The sequence below is a fragment of the Mustelus asterias genome, chromosome 8 (genome assembly GCF_964213995.1).
Source record: "Mustelus asterias chromosome 8, sMusAst1.hap1.1, whole genome shotgun sequence".
Classification (NCBI taxonomy): Eukaryota; Metazoa; Chordata; class Chondrichthyes; order Carcharhiniformes; family Triakidae; genus Mustelus; species Mustelus asterias.
In genome coordinates, this window is record NC_135808.1 from 7,039,428 (window position 1) to 7,059,590 (window position 20,163).

The following is a 20,163-nucleotide window of genomic DNA, read 5'->3' on the forward strand; positions in this document are numbered from 1 at the left end:
TTCTAGACATGGGGAGAACGTGCAAACTCCACACAGTCAGTGCACCAAGCCGGGAATCGAACCCAGGTCCCTGGCGCTGTGAGGCAGTGGTGCTAACCACTGTGCCACCGTGCTGCACCGTGGAATGTTCTTGCAATGATTTTATGAAGAAAGCATATTTTTAAAACAAAATAACTCCCTAAATTGCCCTGGAGAACGGCAGTGGTGAGCTGCCTTCTTTGAACCACTGTGGTGTGGGTACAGTGCTGTTGGTAGGGAACCTGCCCCTCTGAAGTAGCTCTAACTCGCCACTGGGTTCAAGGGCAATTAGTGAGTGATAAATATTGGCCATGAAATGAATTTAGAGAAAAAACAACTCTGTCTTTCAGAGTGTGGCAAAGCAGTCAGAAGGTGGCGTTGTCCGTGTTCCCTCTCTATTTTAAACTGCTCTGTCTCCCTCTCTTTTGTAAATACAAGAGGCGCCTTCGGTCAAGGTTTACACCTCACTCGCTCCCGTTATCTGAGTGTTTAAAACTTCATCTCAGCAGGCGAAAAGCGGTAGAAACAAAGAAAAGGAGGGTAAGACCAGAAGAGAGGGAGAAAGGGGAAAAGACGAGTTGAGAACAAGAGGAAAATCAGAGAAGAGGATTTGATGCGAAGAAAGCGATTTGAGGACAGGACAGAGGCCGCCTTGTTACCCGAGGGGAGGTTGGAATTATGATTGAGTGAAGAAAATTGGGAATCCGCCTAAACTTAAATCGGATTTGAGGGCGGGGTCAGTGTTGATGCAACTGGCGAAAGTCGGATTTATATTTTTAAATAATTTGGGGGAGGTAGCAGAGAGAGGGTGTAAAACAAAAGCAAATCTCTCCCTTTTTTAAATAAAGTGTAATCCGGGACTGGGAAGCAAGATTGCCAGACGGAGCTGGGTTATTGTGGAAAGCGGGTGGAAGTGGGTTTGGGAGGGAGGATCCCAGGAAGAAAGACACGGATTTTTCAGATTCATCTTCATGTACCTTTCAGATCAAACCAGATCATTGGGGTAAGGTGGGTCGGGGAATACAGCAACTCGGAATAGACAGAGGTGGGGGCGATAGAAAGAGGGGCAATTTCAAATACATAGCAAGGTATAGAGTTAAAGAGGCAATTGGAGAGAGTTAAGCAGGGACAATTGGAGAGAGAGTTAAACAGGGGCAATTTGAGAGAATTGGAGATTAATAGAGAACTATCGAGTTGAACGGGAAGCTGGATACAGAGATAAATAGTTAGAGGGCAAATAGATATTTAAGACCAAAACACAAATTAATCAATTGAAGTAAATCAAATTCAAAGTGAAACGGATCAGGTCAGTTTGTGCTTTGCAAAAACATTCAGAGGAGTGAGTCTGGATCCCAGCTCCCGGGGAAAGGCGGATTATCCTCCGGGAATCATGTCATCTTTCGGGAAATATACTCACGCCATCGTCCGGGGCATCCCGGCCACAGCGGGACAGAGGGATCGGGAGGAGGAGGAGAAGCGAGTGTCCGAGCTGGACACGGCCAAGCTTCAGCGTCAACTCGGGGTGTACACCGGCATCCTGCGGCAGAAGCTGGGTTTACAGGTGATCGAGCTGCCAGCCACCAAGGAAGCTGGGCACCCTCACAGCCTGTGTGTGGAGGACATAGTGGTGGTTCAGGGAGACACTGCACTCATCACCCGGCCCGGGGACCCCAACAGGAGGAAAGAGGTGAGACACACAGCGCCTCCTGCCCCCTCCCTGCCCCCCCCTGCCCCTCCTGCCCCCCCTGCCCCTCCTGCCCCCCCCTGCCCCTCCTGCCCCCACCCTCTGCCATCGACAATTTGATAAAATATATTTGATTTGATTTATTATTATCACATGTATTGGGATACAGTGAAAAGTATTATTTCTTGGACACTATACAGACAAAGCATACCGTTCATTGAGTACACAGGAGAGGGAAAGGAGGTTACTGTGGGAGGCGAGGGAAGAGATTGCAGAGCCTCTGGCGATGATCTTTGCGTCGTCGATGGAGACGGGGGAGGTGCCGGAGGATTGGCGGATTGCGGATGTGGTTCCTATTTTCAAGAAGGGGAATAGGGATAGCCCAGGAAATTACCGACCGGTGAGTCTAACCTCTGGTTGGTAAACTGATGGAGAAGATCCTGAGGGACAAGATTTATGAGCATTTAGAGAGGTTTAGTATGCTCAAGAATACTCAGCATAGTTTTGTCAAAGGCAGATTGTGCCTTACGAGCCTGGTGGAGTTCTTTGAAAATGTGACCAAACACATTGACGAAGGGAAAGCGGTAGATGTGGTTTATATGGATTTTAGCAAGGCATTTGATAAGGTCCCGCATGCAAGGCTTCTAGAAAAAGTGAGAGGGCATGGGATCCAAGGGGCTGCTGCCCTGTGGATCCAGAACTGGCTTGCCTAAAGGAGGCAGAGAGTGGGTATAGATGGGTCTTTTTCTAAATGGAGGTCGGTCACCAGTGGTGTGCCCCAGGGATCTGTTCTGGGACCCTTGCTGTTTGTCATTTTTCATAAATGACCTGGGTGAGGAAGTGGAGGGATGGGTTGGTAAGTTTGCCGATGACACAAAGGTTGATGGGGTTGTGGATAGTCTGGAGGGATGTCAGAAGTTACAGAGGGACATAGATAGGATGCAAGACTGGGCGGAGAAGTGGCAGATGGACTTCAACCCAGATAAATGCGTAGTGGTCCATTTTGGCAGGTCAAATGGGATGAAGGAGTACAATATAAAGGGAAAGACTCTTAGTACTGTCGAGGATCAGAAGGAACCTTGGGGTCCGGGTCCATAGGACTCTAAAATCGGCCCCGCAGGTGGAGGAGGTGGTTAAGAAGGCATATGGTGTGCTGGCCTTTATCAATCAAGGGATTGAGTTTAGGAGTCCGGGGATAATGATGCAGCTATATAAGACCCTCGTCAGACCCCACTTGGAGTACTGTACTCAGTCCTGGTCACCTCATTACAGGAAGGATGTGGAAAAGATTGAAAGGGTGCAGAGGAGATTTACAAGGATGTTGCCTGGATTGAGTGGCATGCCTTATGAGGATAGGCTGAGGGAGCTCGGTCTTTTCTCCTTGGAGAGATGTAGGATGAGAGGAGATCTAATAGAGGTATATAAGATGTTGAGAGGCATAGATCGGGTGGACTCTCAGAGGCTTTTTCCCAGGGTGGAAATGGCTGCTACGAGAGGACACCGGTTTAAGGTGCTGGGGGGGTAGGTACAGGAGAGATGTTAGGGGTAAGTTTTTCACTCAGAGGGTGGTGGGCGAGTGGAATCGGCTGCCATCAGTGGTGATGGAGGCAAACTCAATAGGGTCTTTTAAGAGACTCCTGGATGAGTACATGGGACTTAATAGAATGGAGGGTTATAGGTAGGCCTAAAAGGTAGGGGTCTGTTCGGCACAACTTGTGGGGCCGAAGGGCCTGTTTTGTGCTGTAGTTTTTCTATGTTTCTATGAGAGAGTGCAGAATGTAGTGTTACAGTCATAGTGAGCGTGTAGAGAAAGATCAACTTAATATATGATGGGTCCATTCAAAAGTCTGATGGTAGCAGGGAAGAAGCTGTCCTTGAGTCGGTTGGTACGTGACCTCAGACTTTTGTATCTTTTTCCCGACGGAAAAAGGTGGAAGAGAGAATGTCGGGGGTGCGTGGGGTCCTTAATTATGCTTGATTGGGCCAGCATAATATCATGAGGGGTATCTCCGGGGCATGGCTGACAGGCTTGGGGTACTCTTGGTGTTCTGGCGGGCAGTTGTGGCACCTTAATCCTTAACCTTAAGTGTGTACTACTCTGGTCTCTGCCTCTTTCAAAGCTTGAAAGATGAGCCTTCACCTTAACGGTTATGGTGGGCCTTCTCACCCAGAGAACCCTGCTGCACTAGGTTCATTGTATGTTTGTACTCCTCGTCCACTCCTTCCCGCAATAGGTGGCACAGTAGTTAGCACTGTTGCTTTTCGGCGCCAGGCACCTGGGTTCAATTCAGGCCTCGGGTGACTGTGTAGAGTTTGTACATTCTCCCAGTGTCTGCATGGGTTTCCTCCCAGAGTTCAAAGATGTGTTGGTTAGATTGATTGACCATGCTAAATTGCCCATTAGTGTCGGGGGATTAGTTCAGTTTTAAGTTTATTTATTGTCTCACGTAGACTTGCATTAACACTGTAATGAACTTACTATGAAAATGCCTTAGTTGCCACACTCTGGCGCCTGTTTGGGTACACTGAGGGAGAATTTAGCAACCTAAGCAGCACCTCTTTCACACTGGCAGGGTTAATACATGGGGTTACGGGGATAGGGCCTGGGTGGGATTGTTGTCGGTGCAGGCTCGATGGGCTGAATGGCCTCCTTCTGCACTGCGGAGATTTGACATCTCTGATTCTTCTTCCAATGGGCGTTGCTTGCTCTCTGATTTGTTCCACAGGTGTTGGGTCCCTGCTGGGTGTGTGGGACTATTAGCTGGAATTTCCTTTTTGGATTCGCAAGGAAGAATGGGCCTGTGCAGATGGTCTGGGGTCCTGCCAGATATACACTGGGCAGGCTGCATAGTGAACAGTTGTTAGTCTGTGGAATTCTCTTCCCTCCCAGAGCACGGTGGGGGCAGGGTCACAGAGCATCTTTCTGTGGCTGAGTTATAATATTTTTTTCAAAGGTGTGAAACTTGTCTGTGTTACTGTTCAAAGAGACTTGGGTGCGCTTGTACAAGGAACGCAGAAAGTCAGCAATTAAGGTGGCAAATGACATAGAAGCAGGAGGCCATTCGACTCTTCAAGCCTGCTCCACCATTCATTTTGATCATATTCAATATCCTGATCCCCCCCCCCCCCCCACCCCCCACCATAGCCCTTGACCCCTTTAGCCCCAAGAGCTATATCTAATTTCTCCTTGTAATCACAATGTTTTAACTTCAACTACTTTCTGTGGTAGTGAATTCCACACACTCACCACACTCTGGGTGAAGAAATTTCTCCTCACCTCAGTCCTAAAATGTTTACCCCCTTATCCTGTTGGCCTTTATTGCAAGGGGGAATTGGAGTACAGGAGTTTTTTAAAAAAGTCTTGCTACATTGGCCACAGTAAGAAGTCTCACAACACCAGGTTAAAGTCCAACAGGTTTATTTGGAATCACGAGCTTTCGGAGCGCTGCTCCTTCATCAGGTGAGTAGAGAGGTAGGTTTCACAAACACAGCAAAAAGACAAAGACACAATTGCAAGGTAATTAGAATGCGAGTCTTTACAAGTACAGACAGTGCGAGTGAAGGGAGGGATAACCACAGGTTAAAGAGGTGTGCCAGGACAGTTCGTAGGATTTTGCAAGCCCAGGCCAAATAGTGGTGGTTACACTTAGTGTGATATGAACCCAAGATCCTGGTTGAGGCTGTCCTCATGTGTGCGGAACTTGGCTATCAGTTTCTGCTTGGCGATTCTACGTTGTCTTGAAGGCCGCGTTGGAGAATGCTTACCCGAAGAACTGGCATCTCCACATTAGTTGTACAAGGCTTTGGTGAGACCACATCTGGAGTACCGTGTGCAGTTTTGGTCACCGAAATTGAAGGAAAGATGGATACTTGTGTTGGAGGTGGTACAGCAAAAGCTCAGTAAATTGGAGGGAGAGGCAGTTTGTCCTATGATGTGAGGATGAGTAAATCGGGCTTAAATTCTCTGGAGTTTCAAAAAATAAAAGGCAATATTATTGGAACCAAAGACTCTGAAAGGGCTTGATAGGGGAGAGGTTGAGAGATTGTTACACTGATCGGGGAATCTAAAGCACCAGGGTTACATTCTCAGGATAAAGGTCAAATCATACAGGACGGAGATGAGAAATTATTTCATTCGAAGCATTGTAACCTTTGGAATTCTTTCTACCTATACCCCGGAGGGTTGTAGATGCCTCATCAATTTCTAAATGGGAAAAGGCTTCGGAAATCTGAAATACAAAGGCACTTGGGAGTCCTGATTCAAGACTCTGTTAAGGTTAACATGCAGGTCCAATTGGCAGTTAGGAAGGCAAATTCAATGTTAGCATTTGTTTCCAGAGAGCTAGAAGTCAAGAGCAGAAATGTACTGCTGTGACTGTGCAAGGCTCTGGTCAGGCCCCATTTGGAATATTGTGAGCAGTTTTGGGCCCCATACCTACGGAAGGAGGTGTTGGCCTTGGAGGGAGTCCAGAGGAGGTTCACAAGAATGATCCCAGGAATGAAAGGTTTGTCATATGAGGAGTCTGGGTCTCTACTCGATGGAGTTTAAAAGAATGAGGGGAGGATCTAATTGAAACTTACGGAATATTGAGAGGCCTAGAAAGAATAGACGTGGAGAGGATGTTTCCGCAGTGGGAGAGACAAGAAGTCGAGGGCACAACCTCGGGCTAAAGGGACGATCCTTTAAAACAGAGATGAGGAGGAATTTCTTCAGCCAGAGGGTGGTGAATCCATGGAACTCATTGCCACAGAGAGGTGTGGAGGTCAGGTCATTGAGTGTCTTTGAGACAGAGATAGATAGGTTCTTGATCAATAAGAGGATCAAGGGTTATCGGGAGAAGGCAGGAGAATGGGGATGTGAATCATATTAGTCACGATTGAATGGTGGAGCAGACTCAATGGGCCGAATGGCAGAATTCTGTTCCTATAACTTATGGTCATTGCCTATCACAGCCTTAAATGTGTTCAGAGGTTTGGTCTCTCAGGGAATGGAGAGCGGGTGGGGGGGAGTAGAGTTAAAATTGAATGCTGGAGTGGGCTTGACTGGCTGTGTGGTCTCTCCTGCTCTTATTTCATATGTTCTTGTGCAGCACAGCACTAGGGAGTGAGAGTCAGTGGCTGTAATGTGATCCTTTGATAAGATGCACTGTAACTCTTGGCTTCACGGCCTTCACAACACACGACAGCGCAGAGTCGCTGAGCAGAAACTGATAGCCAAGTTCCGCACACATGAGGATGGCCTAAACCGGGATGTTGGATTTGTGTCACACTATCAGTAACCCCCACGGCTTGCCTCCTGGACTTGCATAATCTCGCTAGCTGTTCTGTTTGGAGACAATACACATCTCCTAAACCTGTGCTTAATGCTCCCTCCACTCACATTGTCTGTATCTTTAAGACCTGGTTGGTTGTAGAGATTCGCATTCTAATCAGTATTCTGCAACTTGATTTTGTGTCTCTGTGCCCTGTTTGAGAGCAGATATCCACTCCATCTGATGAAGGAGCAGCGCTCCAAAAGCTAATGGTATTTGCTACCAAATAAGCCTGTTGGACTTTAACCTGGTGTTGTTAAAACTCTTACTGTATCTCCTAGAAGGACAGGAGGTAAAGCAGCAAATGGCTCAAGGACTATAGATGTTGGTCTTGCCAGTGATGGTCACCTCACATCAAGGAATGATAAAAGAAACTAACAAACCACCTTTTTAAAATCTTTCTGAAGCCCTCTTTAAAACCAACCAAACTTTTGTGCAATCTTTTCACACTGCCCTTTACTTGGCAGCCAGTTTTGTCAGCTTTCACCTCCCTCAGCACTCAGGATGCTGTTTTACACATCATTTAAAAAAAAAACATTTCTATGAATACCAATTCTATGAATTGTTGGAGATGGGATGGAGGCTTCGACACTGAATCTGCCTTTTACATAGCAAGTTGTTTCAAGTGGTATTCCACAGAGTTCAGTGTTGGGACCCTTGCTGTTTGTGTTTAGATATTAACGATTTGGATGTGAACAGAGGGGCACGATTGGAAAATTTGCAAATCATAGAATCCCTACAGTGCAGAGGGAGGCCATTCGGCCCATCGAGCCTGCGCCGACCACAATCCCACCCAGTCCCTACCCCCGTAACCCCACCTGTGTACCCTGCTAATCCCCCTGATACCAGGGTCAATTCAGTTTGGCAATCAATCTAACCCATACATCTTTGGAGTGTGGGAGGAAAGCGGAGCACCTGGAGGAAACCCACGCAGACATGGGGGAGAATGTGCAGACTCCGCACAGACAGTGAGCAGGCCAGGAATTGAACCCAGGTCCTTGGCGCTGTGAGGCAGCAGTGTTACCCACTATGCCACCCTGATGACACAAAAATTGGCCAAGTAGTGTAGAGGATAGCTATAATCTGCAAAATGATATGGATGGGTTGGTGGATGGGCAGTAAAGTGGCACATGGATTTATTTTTTTTATTTATTAGTGTCACAAGTAGGCTGACATTAACACTGCAATGAAGTTACTGTGAAAATCCCCTAGTTGCCACACTCCGGCGCCTGTTCGGCTACACTGTGGGAGAATTTAGCATGGCCAATGCACCCTAACCAGCACGTCTTTTGGACTGCGGGAGGAAACCGGAGCACCCGGAGGAAACCCACGCAGACACGGGGAGAACATGCAGACTCCGCACAGACAGTGACCCAAGCCGGGAATCGAACTCGGACCCCTGGTGCTGTGAGGCACCAGTGCTAACCACTGAGCCATCGTAACACTGAGAAGTGTGAGGTAATGCATTTCGAGAGGTCAAACAGTTATAGGGAATGCACAATAAATGGGAATGTACTAAGAAGGGTAGATGAAATGAGAGATCTTGGCGTGCCCGGGTCCCTAAAGGCAGCAATTCAAGCTGACAAGGTTGTGAAGAAGGCATATGGAATCCTTTCCCTTCATTGGCAGAGGCACAGAATGTAAAAGTAAGGATATAATTTTGGAATTGTTCTAAAATGCTGGTGGGGCCACAGCTGGGGTATTGTGTGCAGTTCTGGCCACCATGTTAAAGGAAGGGTGTAATTGCTCTGGAGAGAGGGCAGAGGAGGTTTACAAGAATGTTGCCAGGGCTGGAAAAGTGTAGTTATGTGGAGTGATTGGATAGGGGATATTTTCCTTGGAACAAAGAGGGCTGAGGCGTGACTTGATGGATAAAACTGAGGGGATGAGATAGAGTGGACAGTACAAAATTGTTTCCCTGGGTGGAGGGTTCTAGAACCGGGGGACATGGATTAAAGATAATTGGCAGTAGGTGTAGAGCGGACATGTGGAAGAACCTTTTTTAAGCAGAGGGTGGGTGTCTGGAATTCGCTGTCCGAGTTGTTGGTGGAGGCAGAGACCCTAAACTTTTTAAAGTGCCTGGATCTACATCTTGAGTGCTATTAACTACAGGGCGATGGGCCAGGTGTAGGAAAGTGGGATTAGAAACTATAGCTGGTTGTCTTCGGACTGGCATGGACAAGATGGGCTGAATGGTCTCCTTCCGTAACTTTTCTATGCTTCTGAACAGGGAGTAGGTACGTTCAACTTTTTGAACTTGGAAAAAGCAAATGGGACACTTGCCTTTATCAATCGAGGCATAGATTACAAAAGCAGGGAAGTCATGTTGGGAGTTGTATAGAACTTTGGTGAGGCCACAGCTGGAGTACTGTGTGCGGTTCTGGTCGCCACATTATCGGAAGGATGTGATTGTACTGGAGGGGGTGCAGAAGAGATTCACCAGGATGCTGCCTGGGATGGAGCATTTAAGTCATGAAGAGAGGTTGGGTAGGCTTGAGTTGTTTTCGTCGGAGCAGAGAAGACTGAGGGGGCGACCTGATCGAAGTGAACAGGATTATGGGGGACATGGACAGAGTGGATAAGGAGCAGCTGTTCCCCTTAGTTGAAGGGTCAGTCACGAGGGGACATGGGTTCAAGGTGAGGGGCAGGAGGTTCAGGGGGGGATGTGAGGAAAAATGTTTTTACCCAGAGGGTGGTGACGGTCTGGAATGCGCTGCCTCGGAGGGTGGTGGAGGTGGGTTGCCTCACATCCTTTAACAAGTACCTGGATGAGCACTTGGCACATCATAACATTCAGGGCTATGGGCCAAGTGCTGGCAGATGGGATTAGGTGGGAGGTCAGTTGTTTTGCATGTATCAGTGCAGACTTGATGGGCTGAAGGGCCTCTTCTGCACTGTGTGATTCTATGAACCTGCTCCACCATTCAATTAGATCAAAGCTGATCCGTATGTTAACTCTATCTAATTGCAGAGGTTCTGTAACCTTAATACTCTCTCCTAATGAACGGGTCAAAGTTCACAAGTATATATTATCCAGCAGGGCTGGTTGGTGATCAGGAGCCCTGGCTTAGAGCAGGAATCCAGGATTAAAATTGTTGACCTTCCCGATCCTCTGACATCTGGTGGCCTTGCCCAAGAAGTTTGAAAAACACGATTGTCTATTTCTGGAATTGAGTCGAAAGATGCTCAGAATCTCTCTTCCACCTCCCCCATTATCTTGAGTGAAATTGTAGCTGGAAGCTGGCAATGTTAAACTGTTGGTGGCAAAATCGGATTGTACGTTGGGAGAGCAATAAATTGAGTAGAATGTCAGAGCCCATTAATCTTCATGTTAGCTCCAACTGGGTACCCTTTTAATATCTATGAGCTAGCTGTTCAGTTGATCTAACTGATGGCCATCAGCACTTATTAAACGTTACAAAGCGACATCAGTTTGGAGAGATATTAAGAAACCCTTCCTTTATAATATGGAACAAACCACAAAGAACAAGGATGCTAACTTACTGAATAAATGTGAATCCGAAATCTGTTTACTGGCCAAGGGTACTGAAGGATAGGGAGTCTAGATGGGTAAATGGAATCGGAATACAAGTCCAGTGTTAGACTGAGGGGTGATCTGATTGAGGTGTGCAAGATTGCGAGGGGCATGGACAGGGTGGATAGGGAGCAGCTGTTCCTCTCAGTTGAAAGGACAGTTACGAGGGGACACAAGTTCAAGGTGAAGGGTGGGAGGTTTAGGGGGGATTTGAGGGAAAACTTTATTACTCAGGAGGGTGGTGATGGTCTGGAATGCGCTACCTGGGAGGGTGGTGGAGGGGGGGGATGCCTCACATCCTTTAAAAAGTACCTGGATGAGTACTTGTCACACCATAACATTCAGGGCTATGGGCCAAGTGCTGGCAAGTAGGATTAGGCGGGCAGGTCAGGGCATTTCCGGCGTCAGTGCAGACTCGATGGGCTGAAGGGCCTCTTCTGCACTGTAGGATTCTGTGATTCTGTTATCTGCTTGAGTGTTGGAAGAGGTTTGAGGGGCTGAATGGCCTCCTTTCTATACATTCTTGCCACATGCTGATTAATTTGACCTTTTGTTCCAATTAATTGGCCTCCTTCTGCAGTGTAGAGATTCATTCGGCCCATCGACTCTGCACTGACTGTCTAACAGAGTATCTTACCCAGGTCCTCTCTCCAGCCCTATCTCCGTAACTCCACACATTTCCCATGGCTAATCCAACTAACCTTGTATATCTTGGGACACGTAGGGGCAATGCACCATGGCCAATCCACCTAACCTGGTTCTATATTCTACATTCCTGCTTCTATTTTTTATGTTTCTATAGATACAGCTCTTGGGGCTAAAGCAATCAGGATAATGATTTGATGATCAGCCATGGTCCAAATGAATGGTGGAGCAGGCTCAAAGGGCCAAACGGCCTACTCCTGCTTCTATTTTCTATGTGGCCTGCGCATCCTTGGAGCGTGGGAGGAAACCGGAGCATCCGGAGGAAACCCACGCAAAGAATGTGCAAATTCCACACTGACAAGAGGGGAATTGAACCCGGGTCCCTGGCGCTGTGAGGCAGCAGTGCTAACCACTGTGCCATCGTGCAATTGTTTGTAGTTTCTCTCGTGATTTGTCCCAGGAGAGTGTGCAACTTGCAAATGTGGACACTTTATTTGTTATGAGGTTCTTTGGGTGTGTCTCCTGCAGACACTTGTACATTTTTCCAGTGTGGCTGCATTCATTTCATCAATAATGAAACAAGTGAACTCTTAAGGGAGTGACTCACCCGTGAATGTGCATGTTTTTTTAATGTGGGACATGGGTGTCGGCGGCTGGGCCAGCATTTATTGCCCATCCCTAGGTTGCCTGAACGCAGTTGAGAGTCAAGCACATTGCTGTGGCTCTGGAGTCACCTGCAGGCCAGACTGGATAAGGACAGCAGATTTCCTTCCCTAAAAGTCATCAGTGAACCAGATGGGTTTTTCCAACAATGGTTTCATGATCATCAATAGATCCTTAATTCCAGATATATTTTATTGAATTCAAAATCCACCAGTTGCTGTGGTGGGATTCGAACCCGGGTCCCCAGAACATTAGCTGAGTTCCTGGATTAATAGTCTAGTGACAATATCACGAGGCCATCACCTCCCGATCAATATAGACCTTATTGAAGGACATATGACAAAAAGTGGACCGAGACAGGAAAGGCAAATGCATCTCCCTCCCGATACCCACTCGTCAGATTTCATTTACATCAAGACTAATGATACTAAAGATTCATTAGGGAGGTGAGGAAACTGCAACATGTTGCCATAACTGCCAGATAATCACCAATTCAGGAGAAACATCTTCACCCAGAGTATAATCACACTGTGGAAATTGCTACCACAAGGGGTAGAACTATAAGTCAGTAGACTTGTCCTAACCTGTTTTCCCCACTCTGACCCCATTCTGCAGTTTGAAAGTTTCTGTGGTCACAAATTATTAGGGTGGTTAATACTGAAGAAGGTGGTTGGAGGTTACTGGAAGATATAGATGGGTGGTCGCATGGGTCGAGCAGTGGCAGACGGTACTTAAGCCCGATAAGTGTGAACTGAAGCACTTTGGAAGAAGGAACAAGACAAGGCAGTATTTAATGAATGGCAGGACACTAGGAAGCTCAGAGGAACATCTGGACCTTGGGGCACTTATCCAGAGATCCCTGAAGGTGGCAGAGCAGGTAAATGGTATAGTTGAAAAGGCATATGGGACACTTATTTTATCAGAAATAGCATAGAGTATAAGAGCAAGGAGGTAATGTTGTAGTTGGATAGAACATTGATTGGGCCACAGCTGGAATACTGTGTGCTGTTCTGGTCACCTCACTATAGGAAGGATGTGATTGCTCTAGAGAGGGTACAGAGGGGATTCACCAGAATATAGAAATCATAGGAACCCTACAGTGCAGAAGGAGGCCATTTGGCCCATCGAGTCTGCACTGACAACAATCCCACCACAGGCCCTTTCCCCACAACCCCACACATTTATCCCGCTAATCCCTCTAACCTAACATCCCGGGACACTATGGGCAATTTAGCATGGCCAATCAACCTAGCCCACACATCTTTGGACTGTGGGAGGAGGCCGGAGCACCCGGACGAAACCCACGCAGACACGGGGAGAATGTGGAAAATTCACACAGACAGTGACTCAAGCCGGGAACTGAACCCAGGTCCCTGGAGCTGTGAAGCAGCAGTGCTAACCACTGTGCTGCCCATTGCCATATTGCCTGAGGTGAAGCATTTGAGTTATAAGGAGAGACTCGATAGGACTGGATTGTTTTCTTTAGAGCAGAGAAGGCTGAGGGGAGGGGGGACATGGTTGAGGTGTAGAAGATTATGAGGGGCATGGACAGGGTGTGTTGGGAACAGCTATTCCCCTTGGTTGAGGGGTCAATCACGAGGGGGCATAGCTTTAGGGTGGGAGGGGGGGGGGCAGGAGATGCTGAAGGGATTTGAGAAAAAGATTTTTCACGCAGAGGGTGGTGGGAATCTGGAATGCACTGCCTGGGAAGGTAGTGGAGGTCGGAAACCCTACAACCTTCAAAAAGTATTTGGATGAGCACTTGAAATATCATAACATTCAAAGATATGGGACAAGTGCAGGAAAACGGGATTGCGCGCCTTTAGTGGTAATTGTTGGTGCGAACTCAAGGGGCTGACGGACCTTTTCTGCGCTGTACGAATTTATGACTACGACTAAATGTGAAGTGCGGGGAGAGCTGTGGCTGGGGACTAACTATAAATGTGGGGGTTCAGTTTAAACCCCAGGATTTCTAAATTAAAAAGCCACCAATTAGTTCACTGGCTTTTTTTCAGAACAGGAATCAGGCTTCTAAGGTTGGTCAATTAGGCCACATCCACTATTAAAGAAACAAAAGGGATGGAAAGGGACCTCACAGCTGTGAACATCGAGTCAGAACCATCGCTGCCCTGGAGTTCACACCCCCAAAATTCAGTCCTGAGAAGCCCAATATGCATGGATGGAGACCACCTGGCCCATCGCGTCCATACTGGTCCATCGCGTCCATACTGGCCCATCACATCCATACTGGTTCTCTGTCGAGCAAACCAGTCAATTTCTCGCCACACTCTCCCTGTAGCCCGGCAAGTTTCTTTCCCTCAATGCCCATCCAACTTCCCTTTTGAAATGATTTGAGTAGCTGAGGCCAATGGAATAGCTGCATTGAAAGGGACGATAGAATCCCTAAAGTGCAGAAAGAGGCCTTTCGGCCCATTGAGTCTGCACCAACTCTCTGCTACAGCATCTTACCCAAGTCCTATCACCGTAACCCCACATTTAACCTGGCTAATCCTCTCCATAGCCCTCATTTACCCTGCTAATTCCTGCTCCCCCCTGCAACCTACACATCTTGGGACACAAAGGGGCAAGTTAGCGTGGCCAATCCACCCTAACCCGCACATCTTTCAACTGTGGGAGGAAACTGGAGCACCCGGAGGAAATCCACTTGGAGAATTGTGCAAACTCCACACAGATAGACACCCAAGCGGGGAATCGAACCCGGGTCCCTGGCGCCGTGAGGAAAGTGGTTTCCTCCCACAGTCCAAAGATGTGCGGGTTAGGTTGATTGGCCATGTTTAATTGACCCCAGTGTCAGGACGATTCCCAGGGTAAATGTGTGGGGTTACGGGAATATGGCCTGGATGTGCTTGTGTTCGGCGCTAACCACTGTGCCACCGTGCAGCCCCAAATAGATACACATTAGGGAGAAAGGAATAGAGTCATAGAAACCCTATAGTGCAGAAGGAGGCTATTCGGCCCATCGAGTCTGCACCAACAACAATCCCACCCAGGCCCTATCCCCATAACCTCTCTCATTTATCCCACTAATCCCTCTAACCTACGCACCCCGGGACACAAAGGGGCAATTTAGCATGGCCGATGCACCTAACCCGCACATCTTTGGACTGTGGGAGGAAACCGGAGCACCCGGAGGAAACCCAGGCAGGCACGGGGAGAATGTGCAAACTCCACACAGGCAGTGACCCAAGCTGGGAATCGAACCCGGGACCCTGGAGCTGAGAGGCAGCAGTGCTAACCACTGTGCTACCGAAGGTTATGTCAATGGGACTGGATGAAGGGTGTGCAGTGTAAATGCCAGCAGTTCGGGCCATACAGTCTGTTTGCGTTTTCTCCATTCTGTGAAGAGGGGATCAACAGAAGTTGGCATTTTCTAGTCCTTTTAATAGGCAGAGATGACAGAGCAAAAGTGTTCCATGGTTTCTGATCCTGTGAGGGAGAGAGTGAGACATTCTGTCACCCCTTTACTATTGAATGAAAGCTTTTGATTTCGCTTGGGACTGAGTAATGCGATTTTGCCTGGAGTTGTTTCCCTTGAAAGACTTGGATCTGATTGTGGTCACAATCCCATACAGAGGTCTCTTGTGTTCTCGAGGGTCGTCATCTTCCTTCCTCTGCGCCTGGGGTCAGGAGTGCAGCGAATTATTATTTCACTGTTGTTCAATCATTGGCTCTGAGCCAGAATCTGGTTGAGCAGGAGGTTGGAGTGTCGAGTCGCATGGCTGGGCATTCATGCCAGCTTCAGAAATGGGCAGTGAAGGGCTCTTACCAACCCCCCCGGCCCCGACTCCCGACCAAACCAGCCGTGTGTCAGAGGGAATCTGATTTTTGCCATTTAAACCAAGTTGCTGAAATATGTTGTGCCCCCAACACTTGAACATTGAGGGAGAATCTTCTTTCTATTGAATGCCCAGACGGTAAAGATGAAACATAGAAACATATAAAAACTAGAAACAGGAGTAGGCCATCCCTATGAGCCTGCTCCGCCACTCATTTTGATCATGGCTGATCATCAAATTCAATATCCTGATCCCCCTCCCATATCCCTTGATCCCTTTAGCCCCAAGAGCTATATCTAATTTCTTCTTGAAATCTTCTTGAAATCATACAACATTTTGGCACAACATTGTGGGCCGAAGGGCCTGTTCTGTGCTGTACTGTTCTATGTTAACTGTATTTTGTGGTAGTGGATTCCATACATTCACCACCTTCTGGGTGAAGAAATTTCTCCTCACCTTCATTCTAAAAGGTTTACACCTTTATCTTCAAACTGTTACCCCTTGGTTCTGGACTCCTCCACCATTGGGAACATTTTTCCTGAATCCACCATGTCTAGCCCCTTCTAATGGGAATTACTCACAAACACCATCAGTTGATCAGGAAGAGATTAGAATCATAGAATCCCTACAGTGCAGAAGGAGGCCATTTGGCCCATCAGGTCTGCACCAACTATCCGACAGAGCATCTCTCTCAGGCCCACCCTCCTGCCCGTAACCCCAAGTATTCACCCCACTAATCCCCCTAACCTACACATCTTTGGACACTGAGGGCAATTTAGCATTGCTAATCCACCTCACCGGCACATCTTTTGAGTGTGGGAGGAAACCGGGGCACCCAAAGGAACCCCAGGCAGACACGAGGAGAACTAGATAGACAGTCACCCAAAGCTGGAATTGAACCTGGGTCCCTGGCACTGTGAGGAAGCAGTGCTAACCACTGCGCCACCGTGCCACTCCTTTCTCTGCTGTAGCACCTTTTCGATTTATGAGCCCACAACGCCTCCTGTGGAAGGAATTTGCATGTGGTGTATCATAGGGGTTTTGCAGCATGAGAAGAAGCCATTCGGCCCCACGCATCCATGCTGGTGTTTACACTCCACACCAATCTCCTCCCATCCTACTTCATCTCGACCAATCAATAAATCCTCTGTGTCTTTCTTCCTCATGCTAATTGAATTTCCCCTGAAACATGTCCATGTAATCTGCCCCAAATACTCCAGGAAGTTGCAAGCTCCGCTCTCTGAGACAAAGTTTCACCCAGGTTTATGAGTGACATCCTCATATCGAAGGCCCCTATCGTTTTTTGGACTCCTCCAAAAGCGGACACGCCTTCACGACGTCCACCCCTTCAAACCCGTGTTCGTAACTTTAAGGAACTGCATCTGGTCACCCATCTGCTTCCCTCTCGAGCCCGAGATGATTAAGGCTTTCCAATTTAGCTTGACCTTTGATCTTGCACTCTGTGACCTTTGCAATCTATCGTTGGAAGAGTACATCTGGCGCATTGGGAAACAAAAAAACTGGAAATACTTAAGTGTCCGACAGAAAGGGAGCGGCCCACTCTCTGTGGGGCCTACATTTGGATTGAAGCCTGTTGGAGGGCTTTCTGTCCAAGTGTCATGCTGACTGTTTCCAACATTTTTAGTCAGGATAGCGCTGTGATGCTATTATTAAATCTAAAATTTTTCTTCGAAACACAATAGCTGTCTGCCTTTCTGGCAACCTTGCCAGCAGTGGTCAGCACTGCTACCCCGCAGTGGTCAGCACTGCTACCCCACAGTGCCAGGGACCCGGGTTCGAATCCAGCCTCCGGTGACTATCTGTGTGGAGTTTGCTCATTCTCCTCATGTCTTCGCAGGTTTCCTCAGGGTGCTCTGGTTTCCTCCCACAGTCCAAAGATGTGCGGGTTAGGTTGATTGATTGATATGCTAAATCATAGAATCATACAGTGGAGAAGAGGCCCTTCGGCCCATCGAGTCTGCACCAACACATTAGAAACACCTGAACTCCCACCTAAATCCTTCTGCCAGCACTTGGCCCATAGCCCTGAATGTTATGATGTGCCAAGTGCTCATCCAGATACTTTTTAAAGGGTGTGAGGCAACCCATCTCTATCGCCCTCCCAGGCAGCGCATTCCAGACTCTCACCACCTTCTGGGTAAAAAAGTTTTTCCTCACGTCCCCCCTAACCCTTCTGCCCCTCACCTTGAGCCCATGTCCCCTCGTGACTGACCCATGAACTAAGGGGAACAGCTGCTCCTTATCCATTCTGTCCATGCCCCTCATAATCTTGCACACCTCAATCAGGTCGCCCCTCGGTCTTCTCTGCTCCAACGAAAGCAACCTCTCTTAATAAGTTAAATGTTCCATCCCAGGCAACATCCTAGTGAATCTCCTCTGCACCTCCTCCAGTGCAAGCACATCCTTCCTATAATGTGATTTGGAGATCATAGAATCATAGAAACCCTACAGTGCAGAAGGAGGCCATTCGGCCCATCGAGTCTGCACCGACCACAATCCCACCCAGGCCCTACCCCCACATATTTTACCCGCTAATCCCTCTAACCTACGCATCCCAGGACTCTAATGGGCAATTCTTTTTAACCTGGCCAATCAACCTAACCCGCACATCTTTGGACTGTGGGAGGAAACCAGAGCCGGGAATCGAACCCGGGACCCTGGAACTGTGAAGCAGCAGTGCTAACCACTGCGCTACCGATGCCAGCGTTGGACTTGGGTGGGCACAGTAAGAAGTCTCACAACACCAGGTTAAAGTCCAACAGGTTTATTTAGAATCACAAGCTTTCAGAGTCACTCACCTGATGAAGGAGCAGTGCTCCGAAAGCTCGTGATTCCAAATAAACCTGTTGGACTTTAACCTGGCATTGCGAGACTTCTTACCACTCCTATAATATAGTGACCAGAACTGCACTCAGTAATCCATCTGTGGCCTCACCAAAGTGCTGTACAACTCCAACCCCTTGGTTTCCCCTTAGTGTTAGGGGATTAACAGGGTAAATACATGGGGTTACAGGGATAGGGCCTGGGCGGGACTGTTGTTGGTGTGGGCTAGGTGGGCTGAATGGCCTCCTTCTGCACTGTAGGAATTCTATATATATATTAAAAAATCAGACCTTGGAAACGACAATGATGTTTTTCTTGTCTTTTGCATTGTGGGAGATTTCTGTAGACTGTGGCTTTAGATTCCTGCTGGTGCCTTTGCCCACCTGTGACTTTATTAACCGCCACTTCCCAACCCCCATTCCAAACGCCCCCAGTTGTTTGAGCAAACTGGAATATTATTGATTGATTTTCACGGGCAAGTGAAGGCGGCCCTGGGTTGTCCCAGAGATTGCTGGAAGCCAAACCCGGCTGGTTTTTCAGCGTGATGTAATGCGCAGTTACTAACATTGAAGGGTGCTTCAACTATGCAACACTGGATGAATCTTTTAACACCGAAATTCTACTGCCTCACCTGCCACGGAATTGGAGCGGGGGTGGGGGGGGGGGGGGGGGGGGAGAGAATGGAAATTTGCGTTGACCTCGGGCGGGAATTTCCAGTCTCGCTCGAGCGAGGGTGTAAAACCCCGCCCCCAAGGGTGTGCAGGGGCTGACATTCTTGATAAGTGCTGGGTGGCGTAGAATTGGTTCCCATCTGTGACCTTTGCCCTGTATGCTCACTGCTTAGCCAAGCTAGGTAGCATTTCAGATATAGGAGCAGAATTAGGCCGTTCGGCCCATCGAGTCTGCTCCACCATTCGATCATGGCTGATATGTTCCTCAACCCCATTCTCCTGCCTTTTCCCATAACTAATGATCCCCGTACCAATCAAGAACCTATCTATCTCTGTCTTAAATACACTCGATGATTGGGTTTCCACGGCCTTCTGTGGCAATGAATTCCATAGATTCACCATCCCTCCAACTGAAGAAATTCCTCCTCATCTCAATTCGAAATCATAGAATCCTCACAGTGCAGAAGGAGGCCATTCGGCCCATTGAGTCTGCACCGACCACAATCCCAGCCTGGCCCTATCCCCATAACCCCATGGCATTTACCCTAGCTAGTCCCCCTGACACTAAGAGGCAATTTAGCATGGCCAATCCACCTAACCTACACATCTTTGGATTGTGGGAGGAAACCGGGGCACCTGGAAGAAACCCACACAGACACGGGGAGAACGTGCAAACTCCACACAGTGACCCAAGTCGGGAATTGAACCCAGGTCCCTGGCGCCGTGAGGTGGCAGTGTTAACCACCGTGTCACCCTTTACTCTGAGGCAGTGCCCTCAGAGTTTTGCCTCTCCTACTAATGGAAATGGAAAAACAAAGATACGAACATCCATAGTTGTACTCGTTCGGTTTTTTTTTTCGTCTTTTGTTTATTCCCTTGTCACAGAATGTTCCAGACTGCAGCCACACAGCTGCTTTTCATAAGGCAGCAGCGTCCAGAGGCTGGAGAGAGATCGAAAGCATTCAGCACTATGCGCGTCAGTGCTGGGGTCATG

At 48.1% G+C, this 20,163-nt stretch overlaps 1 protein-coding gene across 1 annotated transcript in view; it reads left to right on the top strand.

Annotated features, from left to right (window-relative positions):
* The first annotated feature begins 457 nt into the window (after positions 1-457).
* Positions 458-20,163, top strand: part of LOC144496820 (N(G),N(G)-dimethylarginine dimethylaminohydrolase 1-like) — an 83,568-nt gene continuing 63,862 nt past the window's right edge. The window contains exon 1 of the mRNA XM_078217373.1: positions 458-1,705. Within this exon, the coding sequence (XP_078073499.1) occupies positions 1,409-1,705 (297 nt within the window). The 5' untranslated portion in view covers positions 458-1,408. The remainder of the gene's footprint in view (positions 1,706-20,163) is intronic.